Raw genomic sequence first — 19,798 nt, forward strand, 5'->3', positions numbered from 1 at the left:
TCCCTCCCTCTTGCTCACTTGGGTCCCCCACTTGTCTCGACAGCGGTCGGGCTTGTCACGGGGCTCGAACAGCCCTCTCCACTCTCCCGGCTGCCAGCGTCCCGCCTCATCCCCTCCCAGCCCCTGAGGGAGGAGGGGAGAGCGGAGAGGGGAGGGGGGTCGCGGAGGCCCGGCTTTATAAAGCCGGCAGGGACACCGCTGCCCGCCAGACCCCGCCGCCCGGATCCGCTGCGCAGCCCGCCGCCCCCAGCTCCACGGCTAAGTGAGTTGGGGCGCGTCCCTGTCCCATCCCCGACCCTCGCTGAGCCAAGCCTGCGGTGCACTGACCTCGGGGTGGGAAGGGTCGGGAGAGCTGGGGGGGGGGGCACAGATCCCCAAGGGGAGGACTTAGGACCCGGGAGTCCTCCGTCCGGCGGCAGCTCCTCTCCCCCCTCGGCGTGGGCCCTGGGAGACCGCGAGCCACCCCCCAGGAATGCGCGTGCAGCTGTTGCCATGGCAACGTGCAAGCCTGCACCCGCCTGCAGCTAGAGGCGCGCGGAGGCGCTGGGGGGGGGGGGGGCGGACCCCCGGAGGTCGGGACTCGTCACGCGGCGGTTGCACTCGGGAACCGAGACCACCTCCTCCCCGGGCCCCGAGTCCTTTGGGACCAGAGCGCAGGTCGCGTGGCCTCTCTGAGCCTCAGTCTACCTTTGCCAAATGGAGGCAGGATTATCGGTCCCGAATTCCCGGAAGTTACCTGGAAGGTAACACCTCGGGCTAGACCCTTCTAATGGTCGGACGTCCAAGGAATGGATTCTAGCGACCCCACCCCACCCGCAGGCCCGCTCGCCATGGCCCTCTTCGGGGCCGTCTTCCTAGCGCTGCTGGCTGGCGCTCACGCGGAGATCCCCGGCTGCAAGATCCGCGTCACCTCCGAGGCGCTGGCGCTGGGTAAGGCGCGGGTGCAGGCGGGGGCGGCCGGGCGTGGGGTCGCCGTCCCCAGCTAAGGGTCTCCTGCCGCCTCAGTGAAGCAGGAGGGGCTGCGCTTTTTGGAGCAAGAGCTGGAGGCCATCACCATCCCCGACCTGCGAGGACGGGAGGGCCACTTCTACTACAACATCTCTGAGTGAGTGGGCCTCGGAGGCGGGGCCGCAGGAGAGGCTGGGCGGCCCGGAGGCGGGACTTAGAAAGACCCAGCCAGCCAGCATAGGCGGGGCCAGGAAGATGGGCGTGGCCCAGACTAGAAGAGGCCAGGACCAGTGGATGACAAATGGCCAGAGAGCACGGAAGGGTGGCAGGGACTGGCCAGTGGATGGGAGTGGAGTCTAGGGCAGCGCTGGAGCTCATGGGAGGAGTGGTTTAGGAGCAGGGGCGGGAGGGGAACTGCGATAGGGGGCGGACCTTAGGTGATAGGATTTGGTTAAATGACCAGGGGTAGCAGCCCCAAGAAGAGGGAGTGGAGGGTATGCAAGCAACAAAACTTCCAAGAGATGGAGTGAAGCTCACTATCCACACTTGGGTCAGGGGCACCCCCGCCCCGAGCTCCCCAAGTCCAAGTTGGGTCCCTAAAGGCCATGGAAGAATTCGTTCCACCCAGCCCAGCTTCCCCAGGCCTGGGGTGGAGGAGGCGGGAGCGGATTTCCTGTGTGTGGGTGGGGGGGTCCCTCTTTGTGCCCCAGGGTCTGACCCTGCCTTGCACAGCGTGAAGGTCACGGAGCTGCAGTTGACGGGGTCTGAGCTCCACTTCCAGCCGGAGCAGGAGCTCGCGCTGCAGATCACCAACGCCTCCTTGGGGCTGCGCTTCCGACGGCAGCTCCTCTACTGGTTCTTGTGAGCACCCAGCACCCCCAGGGGAGCGGAGGGCGGGGCAGGAGGGCCAGCGAGGCTGGGGGCTGGGGGCGACCCCACGGCTTTGCTGAGTTTCCATTTCTCCATCTGTGTCATGGGTACAGTCACTGCCTGATGAACTGCAGAAGTGAGCTTTAGAGAGATCGGGATGCGTGGGAGCGGGGAGGGGGCAGCGAAGAGCGAGGCTCCCTGCGGGGGTGACCGGTCACCGCCTTCGGCAGCTATGACGGGGGCTACATCAACGCCTCGGCCGAGGGGGTGTCCATCCGGACGGCTCTGCAGCTCTCCCAGGGTCCCGCCGGCCAGATGAGAGTGTCCAACGTTTCCTGCCTGGCCTCTGTCTCCAGGATGCACGCGGCGTTTGGGGGAACATTCAGGTGAGCTGCAGCCAGGGCCCCCGGGGAGCCCCCCAGCCCGTCTGCCCAGTGTGGGGTGACGGCTGGAGAGGCAGAGCAGCTGCTCCCAGTCTCGGCTCCGCCAAGCCGTGGCTGCATGAGCTTCAGCAAGTCCCTCAGGTTCAGTGCCCCGGCTCCCTCGCAGGTGACACGGGGATGATGTCAGAACCTAGTTTATAAAGTCAGCGAGAGGACTGGAGAAGTGTTTAGAACAGTTCCTGGCGTGTGACGCATGCTTATCTCCATGCTAGCTCCTTAGGTCAGAGTAATTGTGAGGCCTGGTACGCACAGCTGGGTTCAGAAAGGGACTTTGTGCTGGTTCTAAGAGGGCGTAGGGGAGAAAAGATGGTGGATTGACCGTCTGGTGTCGGTATAGTCAGTTCGTGTTTGTGCAGCAAAGAGTCTATGAGGCCCTTAAGGATTCCGAAAGGACCTCAGAGCCTGGCCGAAGGGACAGAACATTTGTCCTCAGGGCCTTGGGCGAGGAACCAAGAAAGCAGTGTTGGGGTTCAGGGGAGAATGATCTGGGAAGACTGCCTGGAAGAGGAAGCCTCTGAGATGGGGAAACGCAGGGTGGGAGCACTGAGGTGGAGGGCGCTCTGAGCAGGTTTCAGGAGCCCTGCGTGGATTCACTGGGCTGCTGGGAAAGGCATGGCGAGGGGGTCTTGAGAATCAGGTTAGCGAGGGGATCGGGCCTCCCGCGTGGGAAACGGCCACCGTGGAGCTGGTAATTCAGGCTGGAGCGGAGGCGACCCCACCCCCGCTGCGTCCCTGGACAGTGTGGCTTCTCCTGGACTTGGGCTGGGTAGGAGCAGGGTCTGGGCTCACCCGATCTCTCATCTGCTGGCAGGAAAGTGTACGAGTTTCTCTCCACGTTCATCACTTCCGGGATGCGTTTCCTCCTCAACCTGCAGGTGTGGGCAGTGGTGGGGGGGAGAGGGGGCAGCGGGGGGGCGTGCCCTCTCCGGAGCGGGCCCTGACCCTGGCCCCACCTCCCAGATCTGCCCGGTGCTCTACCACGCAGGCATGGTTCTGCTTAACTCCCTCTTGGACACTGTACCCGGTGAGTTGGCACTAGCGGGGCTGGGAGCTCTGGGCCAAGTTCCTGGAGTAGGTGTGGGGTGAGGAGCAGGCTGGGGGCACAGGGGCCCGCAGCGTGGAGCAGTCCCGGGTCCCAATGTGGCCTCTGCTGCTGGCTTGCCCTGTGACCTCAGGTGAGTACTTCTGCCCCTTGGATTCCTCTTGTGGTTGGCAATGGCTCCCCCTGGAGGCAGCTGTGAGAATTGTCCTTGCCTTTGCCTTGACCGCCTAGCAGGAATGGCCTGTTCTCAGCCGTGACCTCTGGCAAAAGTCGCAGGGCGTGGGAAGGGAAGGCGGGGGCAGGGGATGCCGAGGATTGGAAAGAACCCTTTGCCATCTTGCTTAGGGATTTCCTGAAACTCCTGAAGTAGTGATAATAATAATAACAGGTGACATCAGGGCGCACCTGCCACACACTATGCACTCAGTGTCTTCCTGTTAAAACGAATTCGATCCCCTGACCACGCCATGAGGGAAAAGTCCCCGCTTGGTGGCCGAGGCCCGGGGACGCCAAGGCTGCGGGTGACTTCGGCCTCCCTGCAGTGCGCAGTGCCGTGGATGAGCTCGTGGGCATTGACTACTCCCTCCTGAAGGACCCCGTGGTGTCCAACAGCTACCTGGACATGGAGTTCCGGGTGAGCTGCCCAGGGGTGGGGTGTGCGGGTGAGCCCTCCGACCCCCTCGCCAGATTCCTTCTTCTTCTAATGCATTGATCTTTACCTTCCCAAAGCCCGGCTCTGCCGAGGCCACTTTCACCTCCAAGGCTGCATGGCTCTCCAGCGCCACAAAACACTGACTTTGACCTCCAGGGTCTGGCGCTGGCGCTTTGTTAGCCTTACCTGGCTCCACCTTTCTCACTCCATCCTGTGTCTCTGCAGCTCCTCTCTTGCAAATATGGCCCTTGCTTCCCACCCCAGGGCCTTTGCCCAGGCACAGCCTCTCCCCATCTTCCTCGAAGGAGCTGGACAGGAACCTCTGTGCACATAAACCCACTTCATCCCCCCACAACCCTGGGAGTCAGGTGCTAACACCATCCTCCTTTCAAGGATGCAAAGCCTTGCTCAGAGAGGTAGCTTCACCTGCCCAAGGCCACACAGCTCATTGGCAGGCAGCAGCTCGGCTCCCCTCTGGGGAGTACGGCAGAGTTTGAGAGCACAAATTCCAGAGCTAGAATGTCTGAAGTTCAAGTCCTGGCTCTGATCACCCCAGTGCCGCCTCTTCCACCAGCCTTTCCTGATCCTCCCTTCTCCAGTCTGACGAGGGTGCTCCCTTGCAGTCCCCGGCCAGCCTGCTTCCTCCCACTTTTAAGAGCTGTGCCCTAAGTCCCTGAGAACAGCGGCTGGGTCCTGCTCGCCGCCATCCCCATGAGTGCTTTCAAGGATGGCGGCCGTCAGCGCCATTGTGCTGGGAGACGGCTGTGCCTGAGTGACAGCTGTCAGTCTGGGTGCGGGGCCAGACTGCCTTGACACGACTCCGATCCCTCAACTCCAGGGAGCCTTCTTCCCCCTGGCGGAGGGAAACTGGAGCTTCCTCAACCGGGCGGTGGAGCCCCAGCTGCAGGAGGAGGAGCGCATGGTGTATGTGGCCTTCTCGGAGTTCTTCTTCGACTCGGCCATGGAGAGCTACTTTCGGGCAGGGGCCCTGAAGCTGTCGCTGGTGGGGGACAAGGTATGCTGGGGCCTGACTGGGGGACAGGCGACAGGGGACCGGGCACAGAGCTCCCGGTGATCTTTCTTTGCTCCCAACTCCCCCGTGCAGGTGCCCCACGATCTGGACATCCTGCTGCGAGCTACCTACTTTGGGAGCATCGTGTTGCTGGTGAGCACTGGCGGGAGGCAGGCAGGTGGCCAGGGCTGGAGGGCACGGCGCCCGCCCGCCAGCAGGTGTGTGCAGCAGCCGTGGATGAGACAGAGGCCTGGCCCCTGGCCTGTGGCTGTGCCCTTCACCTTGCCACGCCGGCCCCAGCAGTGAACGGGGTTGCTCCCTTTTCACGGAGTTCTTGGCAGGACGGGTGGGTGCGAACCCATGCTGGGCAGGTACAGGGGCTCTAACAGTGAATCTGTCTCTTTGTCTGGTTCCCCTTATTTAACAAGGCAGGCAGTGGGAGCTAAGAACGCTGAAAGAAACCCTTCAGTTATGTCAAAGGGTGTGCCCTTGGTGTAATGTTGTAAATGGTGGAGCTGGACTTTGCACCTGGATTTGAGTCTCTGAGTTCACAATGCAAACGCTCAAGGTTGGCCTGGGGCTTCACTGGATTAACTCCTTCGAACAGAACAGCACCCGGGGCACAGTGAGTGCTCTGTGGACTGCTGCCACTGCTCTCGCCACCGGCAGATCCCTGGCCACGGAGTGAAGGGCGTGCGCTCTGCTGTCAGACCGCCCGGCTTCCAGTCCCCGTTCTGCGCGATTACTTGCTGCCTCCCTGCCTCAGTCTCCCCTCTGGACACTGAGGAGCAGTGTCCCTGGTGCGCATGCTCACTGGGAGGTTGAAGGGCACAGCCACACAGCTGGGGATGGTGGGGACTAAGCCTTGGCTCCAACGTAGCCTAGCGGCTTAGAGGAAGGTGTACCAGGGGCCGGGATGTTAACATAAAGGCCTGTCTCTTGGGATCGGGGTTGGCCATGGCCCCTAATTATGGAGGGAATTTCGGAAAACAAGCAGGGAACCACGTGGAGGCAGGCCATGGCCTCTGCCACCTCTGGTCCCCAAGGGCCGAGTCTGTGTCAGTCTTCCCGTGCCAGGGGGCTGGCCAGGGCACCGAGCAGGACCCGACCGGCCCTCCCTGCCGTCTGTCCGCAGAGCCCTGCGGTGATCGACTCCCCGCTGAAGCTGGAGCTTCAGGTCACGGCGCCTCCCCGCTGCACCATCAAGCCCTCGGGCACCACCATCTCTGTCACCGCCACCGTCACCATCGCCCTGGTCCCGCCCATGCAGCCCGAGGTCCAGCTGTCCAGCATGGTCATGGTGCGGGCCCCAGAGTGGGGGCAGCCAGGGGTCAGGGGGAAGTGGGCTGTGGCCCTCTGCGGCCGGTGACAGCCCCCTCCCCGACGTGTCTGCAGGACGCCCGCTTCAGCGCCAAGATGGCTCTCCGGGGGAAGGCGCTGCGCACACAGCTGGACCTGCGCAAGTGAGCAGCCGTGCCGTGCCGGGGGCCGGGCAGGCCCCTCGCTGTCAGGGCTGGAGGCACAGCCGTCTCCCAGGGCTGACGGCCGACATCCTAGAAGGCACTCCTGGGCTGGGCACTGTCTTTGTTACTGCGTCCAAGTGCTTTTCCAAAAGCCTAGCTCCTCCGCGCAGGGCAGGGCGGGGCGTGTATCCCACCAGGTTAAGGGAGGGGCCCACGGCCTGGCAGCCGAGAGGATGAGAGCCTGGGTTTTGGTAGAAACAGCACAGCACAGCCCTGTGACCTGATGTCACAGGAGCGCCATTTGTATCTTCCTAAGCCTCCTTGAGGTGCGTACCACAGCACAGGTGACCGTGGCGCTTCCTTCCTGGGGCTGCGCTGTCCGAACCGGAACTGCGGCCACAGGTGACCGCCTGCATCCAGAGTCATCAAATCAACGAATCCCTCGCGTTTCAGCAGACACGCGGGGCCAGTGAGCTCCCGGCAGACAGCGCAGACCAGAACGTTACCCACGAAGTGCCACGCACGGCGCTGCGCTAAGGACTTCAGGAGAAAATGCAAGGGTGGTGATGGCGAGAGCCTGGGTCCTAGAGGCAGGCTCTGCCAGCTTCCAGCCACTGACGGAACCTCTCTGGGCCCCTCCGTCCTCACGCACAAAGTGCAAATCATAGTGCCTGCTTTAAACACGTTATTTGAGAGGCAGAGAAAGACACACACACACCCAGAAAGAGAGAGAGAGAGGCGGTTCCATCCACGAATTTACTCCTTGAACACTACAATGCCCTGGGCTAAAGCGGGAGTCAAGAACCCAATCCAGGTCCCCCACATGGGCGGCAGGAACCTGAGCACTTGAGCCATGACTGCGGCCCCCCAGGGTGTGCGTTGGGAGTCAGGAGCTGCAGCCGGGGATCTTCAGGTACCCTGATAGGGCATGCGGGCATCTTACCTGCTAGGCCGAACGCCTGCCTGCTTTTTAGAGTTGCTATGAGTACTACATCAACTGGTTTCTAAAATTACTTTGATGATATTCAGCCTTTTTTTTTTCATGTGCTTAGTATCTGCCAGGAAGTCGGCCTTGTGGTTTTTGTTGACTAAAATGAACACCACCTGCCGAGCTGTGCACTGAAGCCTGCTGTGTAGACGTGCTCAGTGGAGGCCAAGCAGCAGACCTGGGGGACGGGAGACCCAGGGAGGGGGCGACGAAGGACCCGCACTAGGATCTGCCTCTGGAACCCGCAGTGCTGCCTGGCAGGGCGTGGGGGTGGCAGACAGGGGCCCGCTAGGCCCGGGCAGCCCGGGGAAGGTGGGCTTGCAGGCTGCCTGCCCACCAGCCTTGCGTCTCTCCCACAGATTCCGAATCTACTCGAACCAGTCTGCCATCGAGTCACTGGCTGTGAGTTGGCAATGTCGGGGGGCGGGCCGGGCCGAGGGCCGGGGTGGGCGGCCGAGGCAAGCCCCCCGCCGCGGCGGCCCTGTCTCCCCTCCCTGCAGTTGATCCCGCTCCAGGCCCCCCTGAAGACCTTGCTGCAGATCGGGGTGATGCCCATGCTCAATGGTAGGGCTGGGGGCGGAGGAGGCCGGGAGGGGTGGGCAGGGCGGGCCCAGGCTGAGCCAGTGGCTCCCACCCACAGAGCGGACCTGGCGTGGAGTGCAGATCCCCCTCCCCGAGGGCATCAACTTTGTGCGTGAGGTGGTGACGAACCACGCGGTGAGTGTGGGCGCAATGGGGCCGGCCCCCCTCCCGCCCCGCAGCTTCCCCGTGCCCTCCATGACCCAACGCTAGTTCCCCTTTTACTGACCAACACTCCCGTCCTAATCATATGAGGCTCCCCCGGTCCTTTGCACAGGCCATGTCTCTCCTTAGGACACTTCTCCCAGCCCACCCCGACACCTACTGATCTCCCAGATTTTAGCTAGGAAGTCACCTCCTCCAGGAAGCCCTCTGTCTCCCTCCAGATTTGAGAAACCCTTAAGGCCATGAGCTGTTCCGTGGCTCCGAGCCACCACGCATACCCACGAGCTCCCTCTCTCTCTCCCTCCCCACACAGGGCTTCCTCACCATCGGTGCTGACCTCCACTTTGCCAAAGGCCTGCGTGAGGTGATCAACAAGAACATTGAGGTGATCGACAAGAACCCGCCCGCGGCCACCAGGCAGCCACAGGCATCCGAGGCTCCCCTGCCTGCCCCCGCAGCTGACTGAGCCCCCCGCACCCCCCTGCCCGAAAGCTGCCATTCAGGACTCAGCCCCCCACTCCCCGACACAGCCCCTCTCCTCCCTGGTGTCCCCGCTAACCCCCAGGGCCGCAGAGAAGGGTGTGAAGCTGCACCCAATTTAATTCCGTGATCGGTCAGTCCCTCGATTACAGTCTGCCCACGCCTCGGCGGCGGGCTGTCCTGAGCTCCGCGTGATTCCTGGGGTGCAGTCAAGGGCGCCGTGGAAGCAGGGCGGGGCCGGGCCGGCCACCCCGGGGCAGTGTGGGGTGCGTGAGGCGGAGGGAAGCCGGGGGCTGGGGCAGTTTCTGGAGGCAGGGGCCTGCCCCACAGGGGCAGAGCTCGGTCCCAGCCCGTGCGGGGCTGGACCAGGCGGGAGTGGGGGGGCGTCCCGTGGTGTCAGTAGGGCTCTCTGTTCAGGAAGCGGGAGAACATGGTGAAGGCAGCCTGAGGCTTGTCGGTGGGGACCATGTGTCCGGCGCCCTGGGGAGCAGCGGCTCGTGAGATGCTTCCTTCACCCTAAGCCCTTTGTGCTTCCCGTCCCCGACCCCCCCCCCCCCGCCCGCGCCACGGGAAGCCCCGCCCCTCCCCCCGTGGTGCCGCCCAGGCCCCGCCCTACCTTGATGGTGAGAAAGGCAATGTGGGAGAACTCCTTCACGAAGCCGGCGATCTGCTCTCCGCTGTCCCCGTAGTCCACCAGCCAGGGCCGGCGCTGCACCTCCATCTGCCCCGCCAGGAAAGACATCAATCAGCCCGCGGTGGCCCCTCCGCCCCGCTCACAGCGCCGGCCGGGCCTCGGGAGCCCGCAGCTCCTGGCTGGGTTTGTCCTCCGGCGGCCGGAGCCACGCATGCGCACACGCACACCCGCCGCTCCCCGTCTGCACCTGCCTCACCTTCTGGTTCAGAGAGTCCACAAACCACTCATCGCCCAAGAAGTTGCAGGCCATGTCCACATCTCCATTGTACAACAGGATCTGATACTTCTGGAATGGGGCAGGGGAACACGAGGGGTCCGGAATGAGCCAAGGCCGCAGCTCTTGCCTGGGTCAACCCCCGACCTCCCGGAGTTCAAGGGGCCCAGCGAGATCGCCTGAACCCGGATATTCTCCTCTTTGCTGACATCCTTACCACGTGTCTGGTGAGCCTGAACTAAACACTTTGGCCATGAAAGTAGATGTTGAGATTATCCCCATTTTATAGCTGGGGAAACTGAGGCAGCGGCCATTTAAGAAACTTGCCCAGGATCACATACCTTGTAGAGGGACAATGCTGTTAACCATTGTGCCGGTCCTGTGTGACCTGGGGCAAGGCTGTGTCCCCACCCTGGACCTCTGCCCTTCTGTGACAAGATACCCCAACTTCTTCTCACCCTAAAGGCTCCTGGGCCGAGGCAGACCCCGGGCCTCCTCCAGCAGAGTACGACGGGGTGGGGACAGACCTCAGTTCAAATCCTGACCCCACTGACCCCAGGGCCTTGGGCACATGACTTCACCACTTGGGGCTGCAGCTTCCTCAGCCTGAGGGGTGCTCTCAGGGGGTCCCCAGCAGTGCTGCCCCGGCACCTGTGAGTTGAGCAGCTTCAGGTACTGGGAGTTCATGCTTTGGTAGAGACGGCGGTACTGAATGTTCACCAAGAAGCTGCCGGGAGTAGGTGGGCAGGCCCCAGGATGGCCAGGGAGGGGGAGAAGAGAGACGACAGGTCAGACCTCTCCTGCCCTAGGTGGCAGACGGCTGGGTTCCAGCCCCCTCCGTGGGTGTCACCTGTCCAGGGCTTCTGGAATTCGGATGCTGAGCCCACCCCCATTCAGAAGTGCACAGGCACTCTGGTTGCTATGGCGACCAGGATGCAGCTGGCATTCCATGCCTGGGGGCCAGCAGGCAGTGCAGCGTGCGTACTGAGCAGTCAGAATGGACCTCAGGGGCCCCCGCCGTGCCAGGCGCCACCTTTTACCTGGGGTGGGGTCACAGGAGATCTGGGCAGCTGGGGACGGTGTCCGTTAACTGACTACCATGGAGTAACGGACACTGACAAGCAGTGCGGCCCTGAAGGATGAATGGGCTGAACGGCAATGGGCCCCCAACTCCAGCCCCCACCCCCTGCTCACAATGGGTGGGAAACACCCTGCATGACCAGGAAGTGTCTTGTCCTGAACGCCCACAGCGTCCCCTGGGAGAAACCCGAGCCAGAGGGCCCCCGGCGGCCTGCGGCCCTGAGCCCCAGGCCCCCACAGGGCCCTCACTTGCACATGTCCCAGCTGGGCAGCTGCTCGGGGATGTGCAGGGCCTTGCGCACGTAAGGGTTGTTGAGGTAGGTGGAGGCGGCCGTGGTGTTGGTGCAGGGGGGGTCCATGTGCACCTTATCCCCAGTACGCAGCAGCAGCTGGGGGCACAGAGAGGGACATCAGGCTCTGCCTCCCTGCCTCCCCCGGCCCCGACCCCACGGGGACGAGGCCCAGGCCCTCGCCCACCTGATGCCACGTCCGCTTGAGCGGCAGGCGCGTGAAGAGGTTGCCTAAATCCTGAACCACCAGAGTGTCCTTCTCATACCTGCAAGGGAAATGGGTGCAAGGGGGCCGGGCCTCCAGCTGGGACTGGGGTTGGGCCTGAGTGGCGTGGGGCCACACCCACCTCACATGGCCGGGCACGCCCCCAGCACACGGGGCGTACAGGTTGTAGATGTTGAGGCCCGAGTTGCCCACGATACGAGACACCTCCTGAAGCTGCAATGACACACCCAGCCCCTGAGCTTTCCAGACTCCAGCCCTCGCACCCCTCAGGGCTCTCCGACTCCACTTCTGTCATCACTCTCCACCCGCTCTGAACAGGGGTAGGAAAACAGGTTTGGCGGAAGCAATCTTCCAAACCCGGAAGCACCATTGTTTTTCCAGGCAGGTGACTTCCACATTCTGGGCCTCAGTTTCTCCATCTGGAAAATGGGGAGACACAACTATCTCCCATGAAGGAGCCGTGGTTCAGCTCAGTACCTGGCACAGCACAGGGATCTGAGAAACAGGAACCCCCCCACACACACACACAGAAGCTTCTGAAAGGTGACAGGGGACGAGGGGTTGAGAGTCCCCCAGGGAGGGGACGTGGCCCCATTGTCAGGGCAGGGCCGGTGCGGGGTGGGGGGGAGGCTCACGCTGGTCACGCATTCTGGGTCTTTGTTGTCGTAGAAGTTGCACTTGTTCTGGGAGCAGCAGTGGGTCTGCAGGGAAGACCAGAGCCTGTGGCAGACCAGAGAGAAGCGCTCAGGCCCAGTGGGCAGGGGAGGGGGCGGCGGCCACCCACCGTCTCCCTGCCAAGCCCCATCAGGTCTGATCTGGGGGACTGAGGAAGACCATCACAGGCGTGACAGGCAGGTCTCCAAGCAAGCTGCCCGGGGGCCGGCCAGCACTCCTGCGCCCCTGTGAAGTGACCTGCAGGCTAGCCTTGTGGCATCCAGCCCTGCCCACAACCCCACCCCCCACCCACAAACCAGGGCAGGGCTGGGGTTGTCACACATTTGGCACGAGGGCTGCGATCCTGACCCACCCCGCCCGAGAGATTGCCCAATCCCCCTCCTTCCATACCGGTTCCCCAGAAGGCCGTGGTAGTAGGCAAAATAGACCAGCGAGTTGTCATTCTGCTCGTAGGAGGAGAGGCCATTGCCCACAGCCAGCCCCTGTGGAACAGGCAGGGCGCTCAGCTCATCTGCACAGTGGGCAGGGCTGTGCCTGACACGTACCCAGCCCTGCTGCAATCCAGATGTTGAAACCCCAGCTGGATTGTGGGGGTGGAAGGGTGGGAAAATCCACGCAGCGTCAGGAAGGGAGTGGGCAGCCTGGGAGCTGAGCGCCCCATGCAGAGATAGGGAATCTGGTGGCAGGCAGAGCACGGCGGAGGCCGGGCTGGGTGGGGCGCCAGCCCGTGTGATCCGGCCAATGCCAAGGTCGCAGCTCCCCTTGCCTCCTGCCGCTGCCCCGCACCTGCAAGTTCATGCTGGGATCCTCCATGACCAGCACGGCCAGGGTGGGGATGTAGATGCCGGCATAGCTCTCTCCTGTCAGGAAAAGTTTGTTGTCCTTGTACTCCGGAAAGAGGCGGAAGAAATCTTTGAGGGCCTCGTAATTGTTCTGGGCAACCTGGGGGTGGCAGGAGGCAGGCAGGCAGTCAGCAGGGCTTTGGCTGTAACAGACCTCGGAGGTCATGACCACAACCCCCGCCCCGTGTGTGCAAGAGGAAGTGACTGGGCCCTGACTGCGCCACACAGCCCGGGGCCGAGCCAGGCCCGGGACTCCAAGGCCCAGCTCTCTGCACCTGCTCCATGACAGTTTGGACCACCCACGGGGCTGGGCCAGAAAGCTGCTGCCAGTCTCACCTCAGTGTCATTGGTTACATAAACCTTGTCATTGGAGTAGGAGAAGCCCACCCCAGCCGGGGACTCGATGTACAACACGTTGGCAATCTAGAGGGGAGGAGGCAAGAGGTGACAGGGTCCCCGAGCCCATCCCAGCGCCCAGGTGCCGCCCGCTGCCCACCAAGCCCCGGGCTCCGGCTATACCAGATTCCAAGAATAGGGGTTGTACTGCAGAGTGACACCGTCCGGCTGGATCTGAGAAGGGAGAGAGGTGGCTGAGGAGGTCCCAGAAGTCCCTTTCAGTGTGGGACCCCTCCCCTCGTCCGGGGAGGCCGAGTCAGCAGAGGCAAACAAGGAGGCCCAAGGACAAGGAGACCGGAGTCTTCCTCTCCCTCTTCCCCGGCGCCGCCTACTCACCAGGAAGGGGCCGTGCTCGGTCAGCAGCCCGTCCAGAGAGCTGCAGCCCGGACCCCCGTTGAGCCAGAGCACCACAGGGCTGCTCTTGGGGTCCTTCTGGGACTCCACAAACCTGGCGGAGTGGAGGGCAGGGCAGGACTGGACCCGGCGCAGGGGCTCCCAGGCGCCCCTAGAGCCCCGTCCCTCCCCTCCCCCTCCCCCGGGTGGGCTTCGCACCGCCTCCCCTCCTCCCCAGCCCGTCCTGGGCGCCGGGCGGCAGACCAGTAGTGGAAGTGCTTGGAGTCGGAGGCTCGCAGGTAGCCCGAGTACTGGCGGAAAGACGGCTGCTTGGCCAGCCCCGGGAGGCACTGGATCTCGTCCTGCTCCGGGGCTGCCTGGCTCCGGGGCGCACAGGACGCGACGAGCAGCAGGAACAGCGGCGACAGCGCGGCGCGGGCCATCTGCGGGAGCAAGGCGCGGGCGCCGGTCGCGGACTCGCGCCCCGGCTGCTCTGCACTTCCGCGCCGCCGCCCCTGGGGAGCACAGGGCGGCGCCCGGGCCCGGGAAGCTTCCGCCCGCCGAGCCTCCGCCGCCCCCGACCCAGGGGCTCGGGGACCACTTCCAGCTCCGGAGCCCCCTCACCTCTGCTCCCTCGCGTCTCTGCTCTCCAGGAGGCGCCGGGAGACAGGCAGTCATGTGTACTCCGAGTCACGTGGGCGCCGGCCTCACGTGACAGCCTTTCTCGGCCCCCGCTTTGGTCCCTGGGGATGGGGTGGGGGGCGGGGGCGGGGGCGGGCCACGTTGGGTCAAGGTCCTCCGGCGCCTAAGGTCGAAGCCCGGGCGCCTGCGATCAGATGACCTGGGTGTGGACCAGTCAGGTGTTCCAGCCTCCCGGGGCTCAGTTCCAAGCTGGATGGCTGGGCAAGCGGCGCTAGGACCCCCGGGCAGAGCCTCGGGCTGAGGGGGAATGCCTTACATGGTTTCTCCGCGGTCACCACGTCCTCCCGCCGCCCAAAATAGCCCCTGGCGCCTGTCCCCCTGCCTCATGGCCGGGACATGGCTGCTGCCTCCGAGCCCGTGCCGTTGGCCGCATCCTGGGGACCCGCACGCCCGGAGCCCCCTCCCACCCGCTTCCACCCTGTGCACGGCGCTAACATCCGCGTGGACCTCTCCGGAACACGGGCCACGCGCGTGGAGAGCTTCGCCCACGGCGTGTGCTTCAGTCGCGAGCCGCTGGCGCCGGGCCAGGTGTTCCTGGTGGAGATCGAGGAGAAGGAGCTGGGCTGGTGCGGGCACTTGCGCCTCGGCCTGACCGCGCTGGACCCCGCCAGCCTGGCCGTCGTGCCCGAGTTCTCGCTGCCGGACCTGGTCAGCCTCGGCCACACCTGGGTCTTCGCCATCACGCGCCACCACAACCGCGTGCCCCGGGAGGGCCAGCCAGCGGCTGAGGCACTGGCCCCCAGCCGGCCCCCGGCGCTCCTGGTGGAACCCTATCTGTGCGTCGAGCAGTTCCGCATCCCGCGGGACCGCCTGGTGGGCCGCAGCCGGCCGGGCCTCTACAGCCACCTCTTGGACCAGCTCTACGAGCTGAACGTGCTGCCTCCGACCGCGCGCCGGAGCCGCCTGGGCGTCCTCTTCTGCCCGCGCCGGGACGGCACCGCCGACATGCACATCCTCATCAACGGCGAGGACATGGGCCCCAGCGCCCGGGGGCTGCCCGCTGCCCAGCCCCTCTACGCGGTGGTGGACGTGTTTGCCTCCACCAAGAGCGTGCGCCTGGTCCAGCTCGAGTATGGCTGTAGGTATCCCACCCGCCCTGGGCAGCAGCGACCCCTCCTGGCCAGGCGCAGGGACTTCCCGGCCAGCGGGCTAGGCCGAGGCCCCTCTGTCCAGCACTGGCCACAGGTTGTCCCTCTCCTTGTGATTCTGCACAAAGTCCCTCCTGGCTCTGGGCCACAGCACACCCGCGTGGGCAGATGGATTAGGGCTCCCGCTTTGTTGTGGCGCTGCCTTCTGTGTCAACCTAGTGTGGGGATTTCAAAATGGTTTTAGATCTTGGGCCTCTTTGAGAGTTGGGTGCTTCCTCCTTAGGAAAACGCTCAGAGGTCGGGCATCTCAGCTGGAGGAACATCCCACACCCGACTCGGGGCTTCTTTGGCCTGAGGCTCGTTAGAGCCCCCCGAAATCGAGTTTATACCCCTGATGGTGTTTCATGAATTCAGGGAAGTAGAGCCCGCTCCGGGCCGCAGCCTCCAGCATAGGCCGTGTAGACACCACCTCCGGCCCCAGAAGCTGCCAGGAATCGGGGGAGAGGGAGTGTGCTGAGTTTAGGATAGAGACGGGGCGGGGGCGCTGTGAAAGACCTCATCCCCGTGGGCACCCCGGTGAGACAGCGGGGCCTGAGAGCTGATACAGACCCGCCCCGGGGAATGGCAGAGTGGGTGCCGAGACCCCGATGCTGACCCACTCTGACCGCCCCTCCCCGATCGGTGCCACTCCACCCTTCTCTCCGCAGTGCCCTCCCTTCAGACTCTGTGCCGCTTGGTCATCCAGAGGAGCGTGGTGCACCGGCTGGCCATCGACGGGCTCCATCTACCCAAAGGGCTCAAGGATTTCTGCAAGTATGAGTGATGGCCTGCAGCCCCCACCCCGGGGCAGGGCCACAGGAGCACACCCTGGCCCCAGAGCTGCGGGCTGGTCGGAAGCTGGCCACGGTGCTGCCAGCCAGGACCGGAAATAAACGCAGCCAGTGCTGACACTCTGATCCTTGTAGGATCTCCTTGCCCCTGGAACCTGTGAGAGACGCTTCTAGAATCATTGTGGGTCAGCAGGTCAGAGCTAGAGAGCATCTCAGACATTGTGCAGACCAGTGGTTCCTGGCCTGGCCACTGGCTGGCATTGTGGGATACTTAGAATGTCTAGTCCCAGGCCCTATCTAAGATTCTCTTTACACTTGTTGGAGGATTGGGTTTAGGGTTGAGTAGTGTGTGCTGGGAATAGAGGCTTCTGTTACAGCACACACGGTCATCAGCTGAAGAATTTTGAAAAATAGTCATACCTTGGGGCCGGCGCTGTGGCACAGCAGGTTAAGCCACAGCCTGCAGTGCCAGTATCCCATACGGGCGCTGGGTTGAATCCTGGCTGCTCCATTTCCAATCCAGCTCCCTGCTAATGTGCCTGGGAAATCAGCAGAGGATGGCCCCTGTAACTCTCAAATAAAAACAAATCTTAAAAAAAAATTAATAGTTATACCTGGATTCTGATATAATTGGTGTGGGATGAGGCTGGGTATCAGGCTGTCTTTTTATTTATTTATTTACTTATTTATTTGAAAGGTGGGATTACAGAAGAAAGAGGGAGAGACAGAGAGAGAGAGAGAGAGAGAGAGAGAGAGAGAGAGAGAGATCTTCCATCTGCTGGTTCACTCCCCAAATGGCCACAGCAGCTGGAACTGGGCTGGGCCTGGCTGAAGCTAGGAGCCAGGAGCCAGGAGCCAGGAGCCAGGAGCTTCATCGGGGCCTTCCACGTGGATGGAGGGCCCAAGCACTTGGGCCAGCTTCTGCTGCTTCCCCAGACGCATTATCAGGGAGCTGGATTGGAAGTGCTGCACCCGGGACTCAAACTGGCACCCATGTGAGATGCCAGCATTGCTGGCGGTAGCTTAACCCATTATGCCACAATGCTGGCCCTGCTTGCTTGCTTTTTTCCTCTCTCTCTCTCTCTCTCTTTCTCTCTTGCTTTTTTTTTTTTTTTATTTTTGACAGGCAGAGTGGACAGTGAGAGAGAGAGACAGAGAGAGAAAGGTCTTCCTTTGCCGTTGGTTCACCCTCCAATGGCCGCCGCTGCAGCCGGTGCACCGTGCTGATCCGATGGCAGGAGCCAGGAGCCAGGTGCTTTTCCTGGTCTCCCATGGGGTGCAGGGCCCAAGCACCTGGGCCATCCTCCACTGCACTCCCTGGCCATAGCAGAGAGCTGGCCTGGAAGAGGGGCAACCGGGACAGAATCCGGTGCCCCAACCGGGACTAGAACCCGGTGTGCCGGCGCCGCAAGGTGGAGGATTAGCCTATTGAGCCACGGCGCCGGCTCTCTCTTGCTTTCTTTCTGCTCTTATGTGAGTGGCAGGGCCCCAAGTGCTTGAACTATTACCTGGTGGCTCCCAGGAAGCTGGATTGGAAGCAGAGGAGCTGGAGTTGAAGCAGGCACTCTGTTATGGGATGCAGGTGTTGCACGTGGCAACTTGACTGCTGTGCCAAACACCCACCCCTGGATTTCTTTCTTTTTAAAATACGTATTCATTTATTTATTTGAAAGGCAGAGCAACACACACGGAGAGGGAGGGAGAGAGAGAGGTCTTCCATCTGCTGGTTCACTCCCCAAATGGCTACAATGGCCAGAGCTGCGCTGATCTGAAGCCAAGAGCCAGAAGCTTCTTCCAGGTCTCCTATGTGGGCGCAGGGGCCCAAGCACTTGGGCCATCTTCTGCTTCTTTCCTGAGTGCATTAGCAGGGAGCTGGATGGGAAATGGAGCAGCCTGGACTTGGCCCCGTGCCCTGTGTGATGCCGGCGCTGCTGGTGAAGACTTAACCTGCTACGCCACAGCGCCGACCCGCATCAGGATTTCTTAAAGCTGCCTGGGCCGAGAGCAGTGCTCTAGACCGGCTGTTTCGTTCTGCAGGAGAGAAACGCGGACCCAGAGAGGCCACACAGCAGATGGCAGAGCGCAGAGTCCTCTCATCTCCTGTAGGGCACAGGGCACTGCCCTGCCTTTCTTGGGTCTCTGACCACAGAAATGAGCTCATTTCATCCTCACAACTCCTCACGGAGTACTGGGCACTCACCCCCCACCCCTTACAGATGAGCTGTCAAGGCTGCAAGCGCCCACGTGACTTGACCCAGTCCGTGAGAGCCAAGAGCCTGGAGCACCCCGACTCTGGGCCGGGGTGCTTTACTCTCATGTCATTGTCATGTGCAGGTTCTAGAACACACAGCTCAATGCCATGAGGCAGGTTCCAGGTGTAAAGGGGAGGGACTATGAGGTGGCATTCTAGAAGGGTGGAGAAGTGGCACAGGAGGCAGAGAACTATTTCCTCACAAAGAAGGGCTTTGGGGCAGTCATGTCCTACTTCATGTCTCCACAAACTCAGCTAGGTCTTCTGCCTCCTGGCCAAGGTGAGCAACGAGCTCCTGGAACTGCAGGGGGCTTCTGGATCCGGGGTGCTGCCCACAGCGGGGAAGGCGGCTGCCTGCTCACCCCGGCCATTCTCCCCAGGTCCTGCTCAGTCAGTAACTAGTTACTCATTCATTCACTCAACAAACACTCCTCTGTCAGCTGCAGTGCTGGGACTAGGGGTGTGGATGTGAGCAAGTCTGAGTTGTTAACCCCTGCAGGGTCCTCTCGGGCTGGGTCTTATTTGGCCCTCCCAAACTCTGCTCCCCACGCGTTCCCTGCAGGGCTTCCTGCTGAAGGAGGCCAAGAATAACACTCCATCTCATTCCTCTCTGCAGGTGGGGCCGCTTCTCCTTCGCCCGGCTCATCCCTCCGGCTCTATAGTCCTGCAGAGCCGATGGTCATGGCCTCCGGCAGACTAGGCCTACTGAGCCAGAGGGCCGAGCAGGTGACACCTGCTGCCCAGGCCTGGGGCCCAGCCCTGGCTGGCTCCTCCGAAGCCAGAGGCTGCCCTGGGGGCACTGGCTGGGAGACTCTGGCAAGGAAGGAGTACAGCCATGCCCGATACTGCCACAAATTCCCTCCCTCGAGGCAGCCCGAGAGCTTGGGCTGGGAGGATGGCGGCTCTAGAACTTCCCAGCTGCGTGGCCCCAGCAGGCCGAGGCCCCTACTGCTGTGTGGGCTGTCACCGGGGGTTCTGCCCATGCCCTCCGAGGCAGGGGGGAAGGAGGCTGGCTCCCAGCCGGACATCTGCATCCTTACCCTGGCCATGATGATCGCTGGCATCCCCACTGTGCCCGTCCCGGGCCTGCGGGAAGAGGACCTGATCCGGGCGGCCCAGGCTTTCATGATGGCCCACCCGGAGCCAGAGGGGGCCGTGGAGGGGCGTGGCAGGAGCAGATGCGTTTCCACCCAGCCTTTGGCCAGATGCCTCTAGGGAGAGCCGGGAAGAGCCAGCCTCCGGCTTCTGCTTGTAGCTGGATGAAATAGCACCAGACACACAGGGTGGCTTCTCCGTATGGTTTTTGGGCACCTGGGGCTTGGGGGCCTATGGCAGGGATGGGAAAAGGCTGAACCACTCTGACAAATCCAGTCTTTCACTAGGGCCCGGACTGCGTGAGGTTTCTCCTGGTAACACCAAGGAGAGGTGTCTGATCTGCAGGAAGTCCTAGACAAGGTGAATTTTCCTCCTACCTTAAATCCCCTCGCCTGTTGAAGGCATGCGGTGGGATGGAAGACAAGGAAAATGAGAACTCA

The 19,798-nt window shown here is 62.7% G+C and overlaps 4 protein-coding genes across 5 annotated transcripts; 3 read left to right on the plus strand and 1 right to left on the minus strand.

The window, feature by feature from the left end:
• The first annotated feature begins 204 nt into the window (after positions 1-204).
• PLTP (phospholipid transfer protein) lies at positions 205-8,826 on the plus strand. 2 transcript variants are annotated; one of them, XM_089306777.1, is made up of 16 exons: positions 205-743; positions 820-930; positions 1,006-1,105; positions 1,681-1,809; positions 2,049-2,204; positions 3,073-3,136; positions 3,222-3,285; positions 3,846-3,937; positions 4,794-4,970; positions 5,061-5,120; positions 6,103-6,267; positions 6,363-6,430; positions 7,778-7,820; positions 7,919-7,982; positions 8,059-8,135; positions 8,476-8,826. In XM_089306777.1, exons 1-16 carry the CDS (start codon positions 473-475, stop codon positions 8,626-8,628), a joined length of 1,794 nt encoding a protein of 597 aa, XP_089162903.1. In that variant the 5' UTR covers positions 205-472; the 3' UTR covers positions 8,629-8,826.
• Positions 8,745-14,079, minus strand: CTSA (cathepsin A). The gene is made up of 15 exons (XM_051844989.3): positions 14,017-14,079; positions 13,657-13,835; positions 13,396-13,507; positions 13,183-13,233; positions 13,000-13,086; positions 12,608-12,763; positions 12,212-12,303; positions 11,782-11,866; positions 11,268-11,359; positions 11,108-11,186; positions 10,880-11,019; positions 10,202-10,277; positions 9,533-9,622; positions 9,259-9,363; positions 8,745-9,122 (listed from the first exon to the last, which is right to left on the minus strand). Exons 1-15 carry the CDS (start codon positions 14,068-14,070, stop codon positions 9,039-9,041), a joined length of 1,482 nt encoding a protein of 493 aa, XP_051700949.3. The 5' UTR covers positions 14,071-14,079; the 3' UTR covers positions 8,745-9,038.
• A 64-nt stretch (positions 14,080-14,143) lies between these two features.
• Positions 14,144-16,138, plus strand: NEURL2 (neuralized E3 ubiquitin protein ligase 2). Its single transcript, XM_051844991.3, has 2 exons — positions 14,144-15,172; positions 15,890-16,138. The coding sequence occupies exons 1-2, from the start codon at positions 14,431-14,433 to the stop codon at positions 16,003-16,005; spliced, it is 858 nt and encodes a 285-aa protein (XP_051700951.1). The 5' UTR covers positions 14,144-14,430; the 3' UTR covers positions 16,006-16,138.
• An 81-nt stretch (positions 16,139-16,219) lies between these two features.
• Positions 16,220-19,542, plus strand: SPATA25 (spermatogenesis associated 25). Its single transcript, XM_008274775.5, is given in 3 exon segments — positions 16,220-18,543; positions 18,880-19,425; positions 19,428-19,542. Coding segments are annotated over 3 exon segments (705 nt in total). The 5' UTR covers positions 16,220-18,488; the 3' UTR covers positions 19,532-19,542.
• Positions 19,543-19,798: the final 256 nt, after the last annotated feature.

This window comes from Oryctolagus cuniculus, chromosome 11 (assembly GCF_051225735.1).
Source record: "Oryctolagus cuniculus isolate XC-2025 breed Fujian yellow rabbit chromosome 11, ASM5122573v1, whole genome shotgun sequence".
Lineage (NCBI taxonomy): Eukaryota > Metazoa > Chordata > Mammalia > Lagomorpha > Leporidae > Oryctolagus > Oryctolagus cuniculus.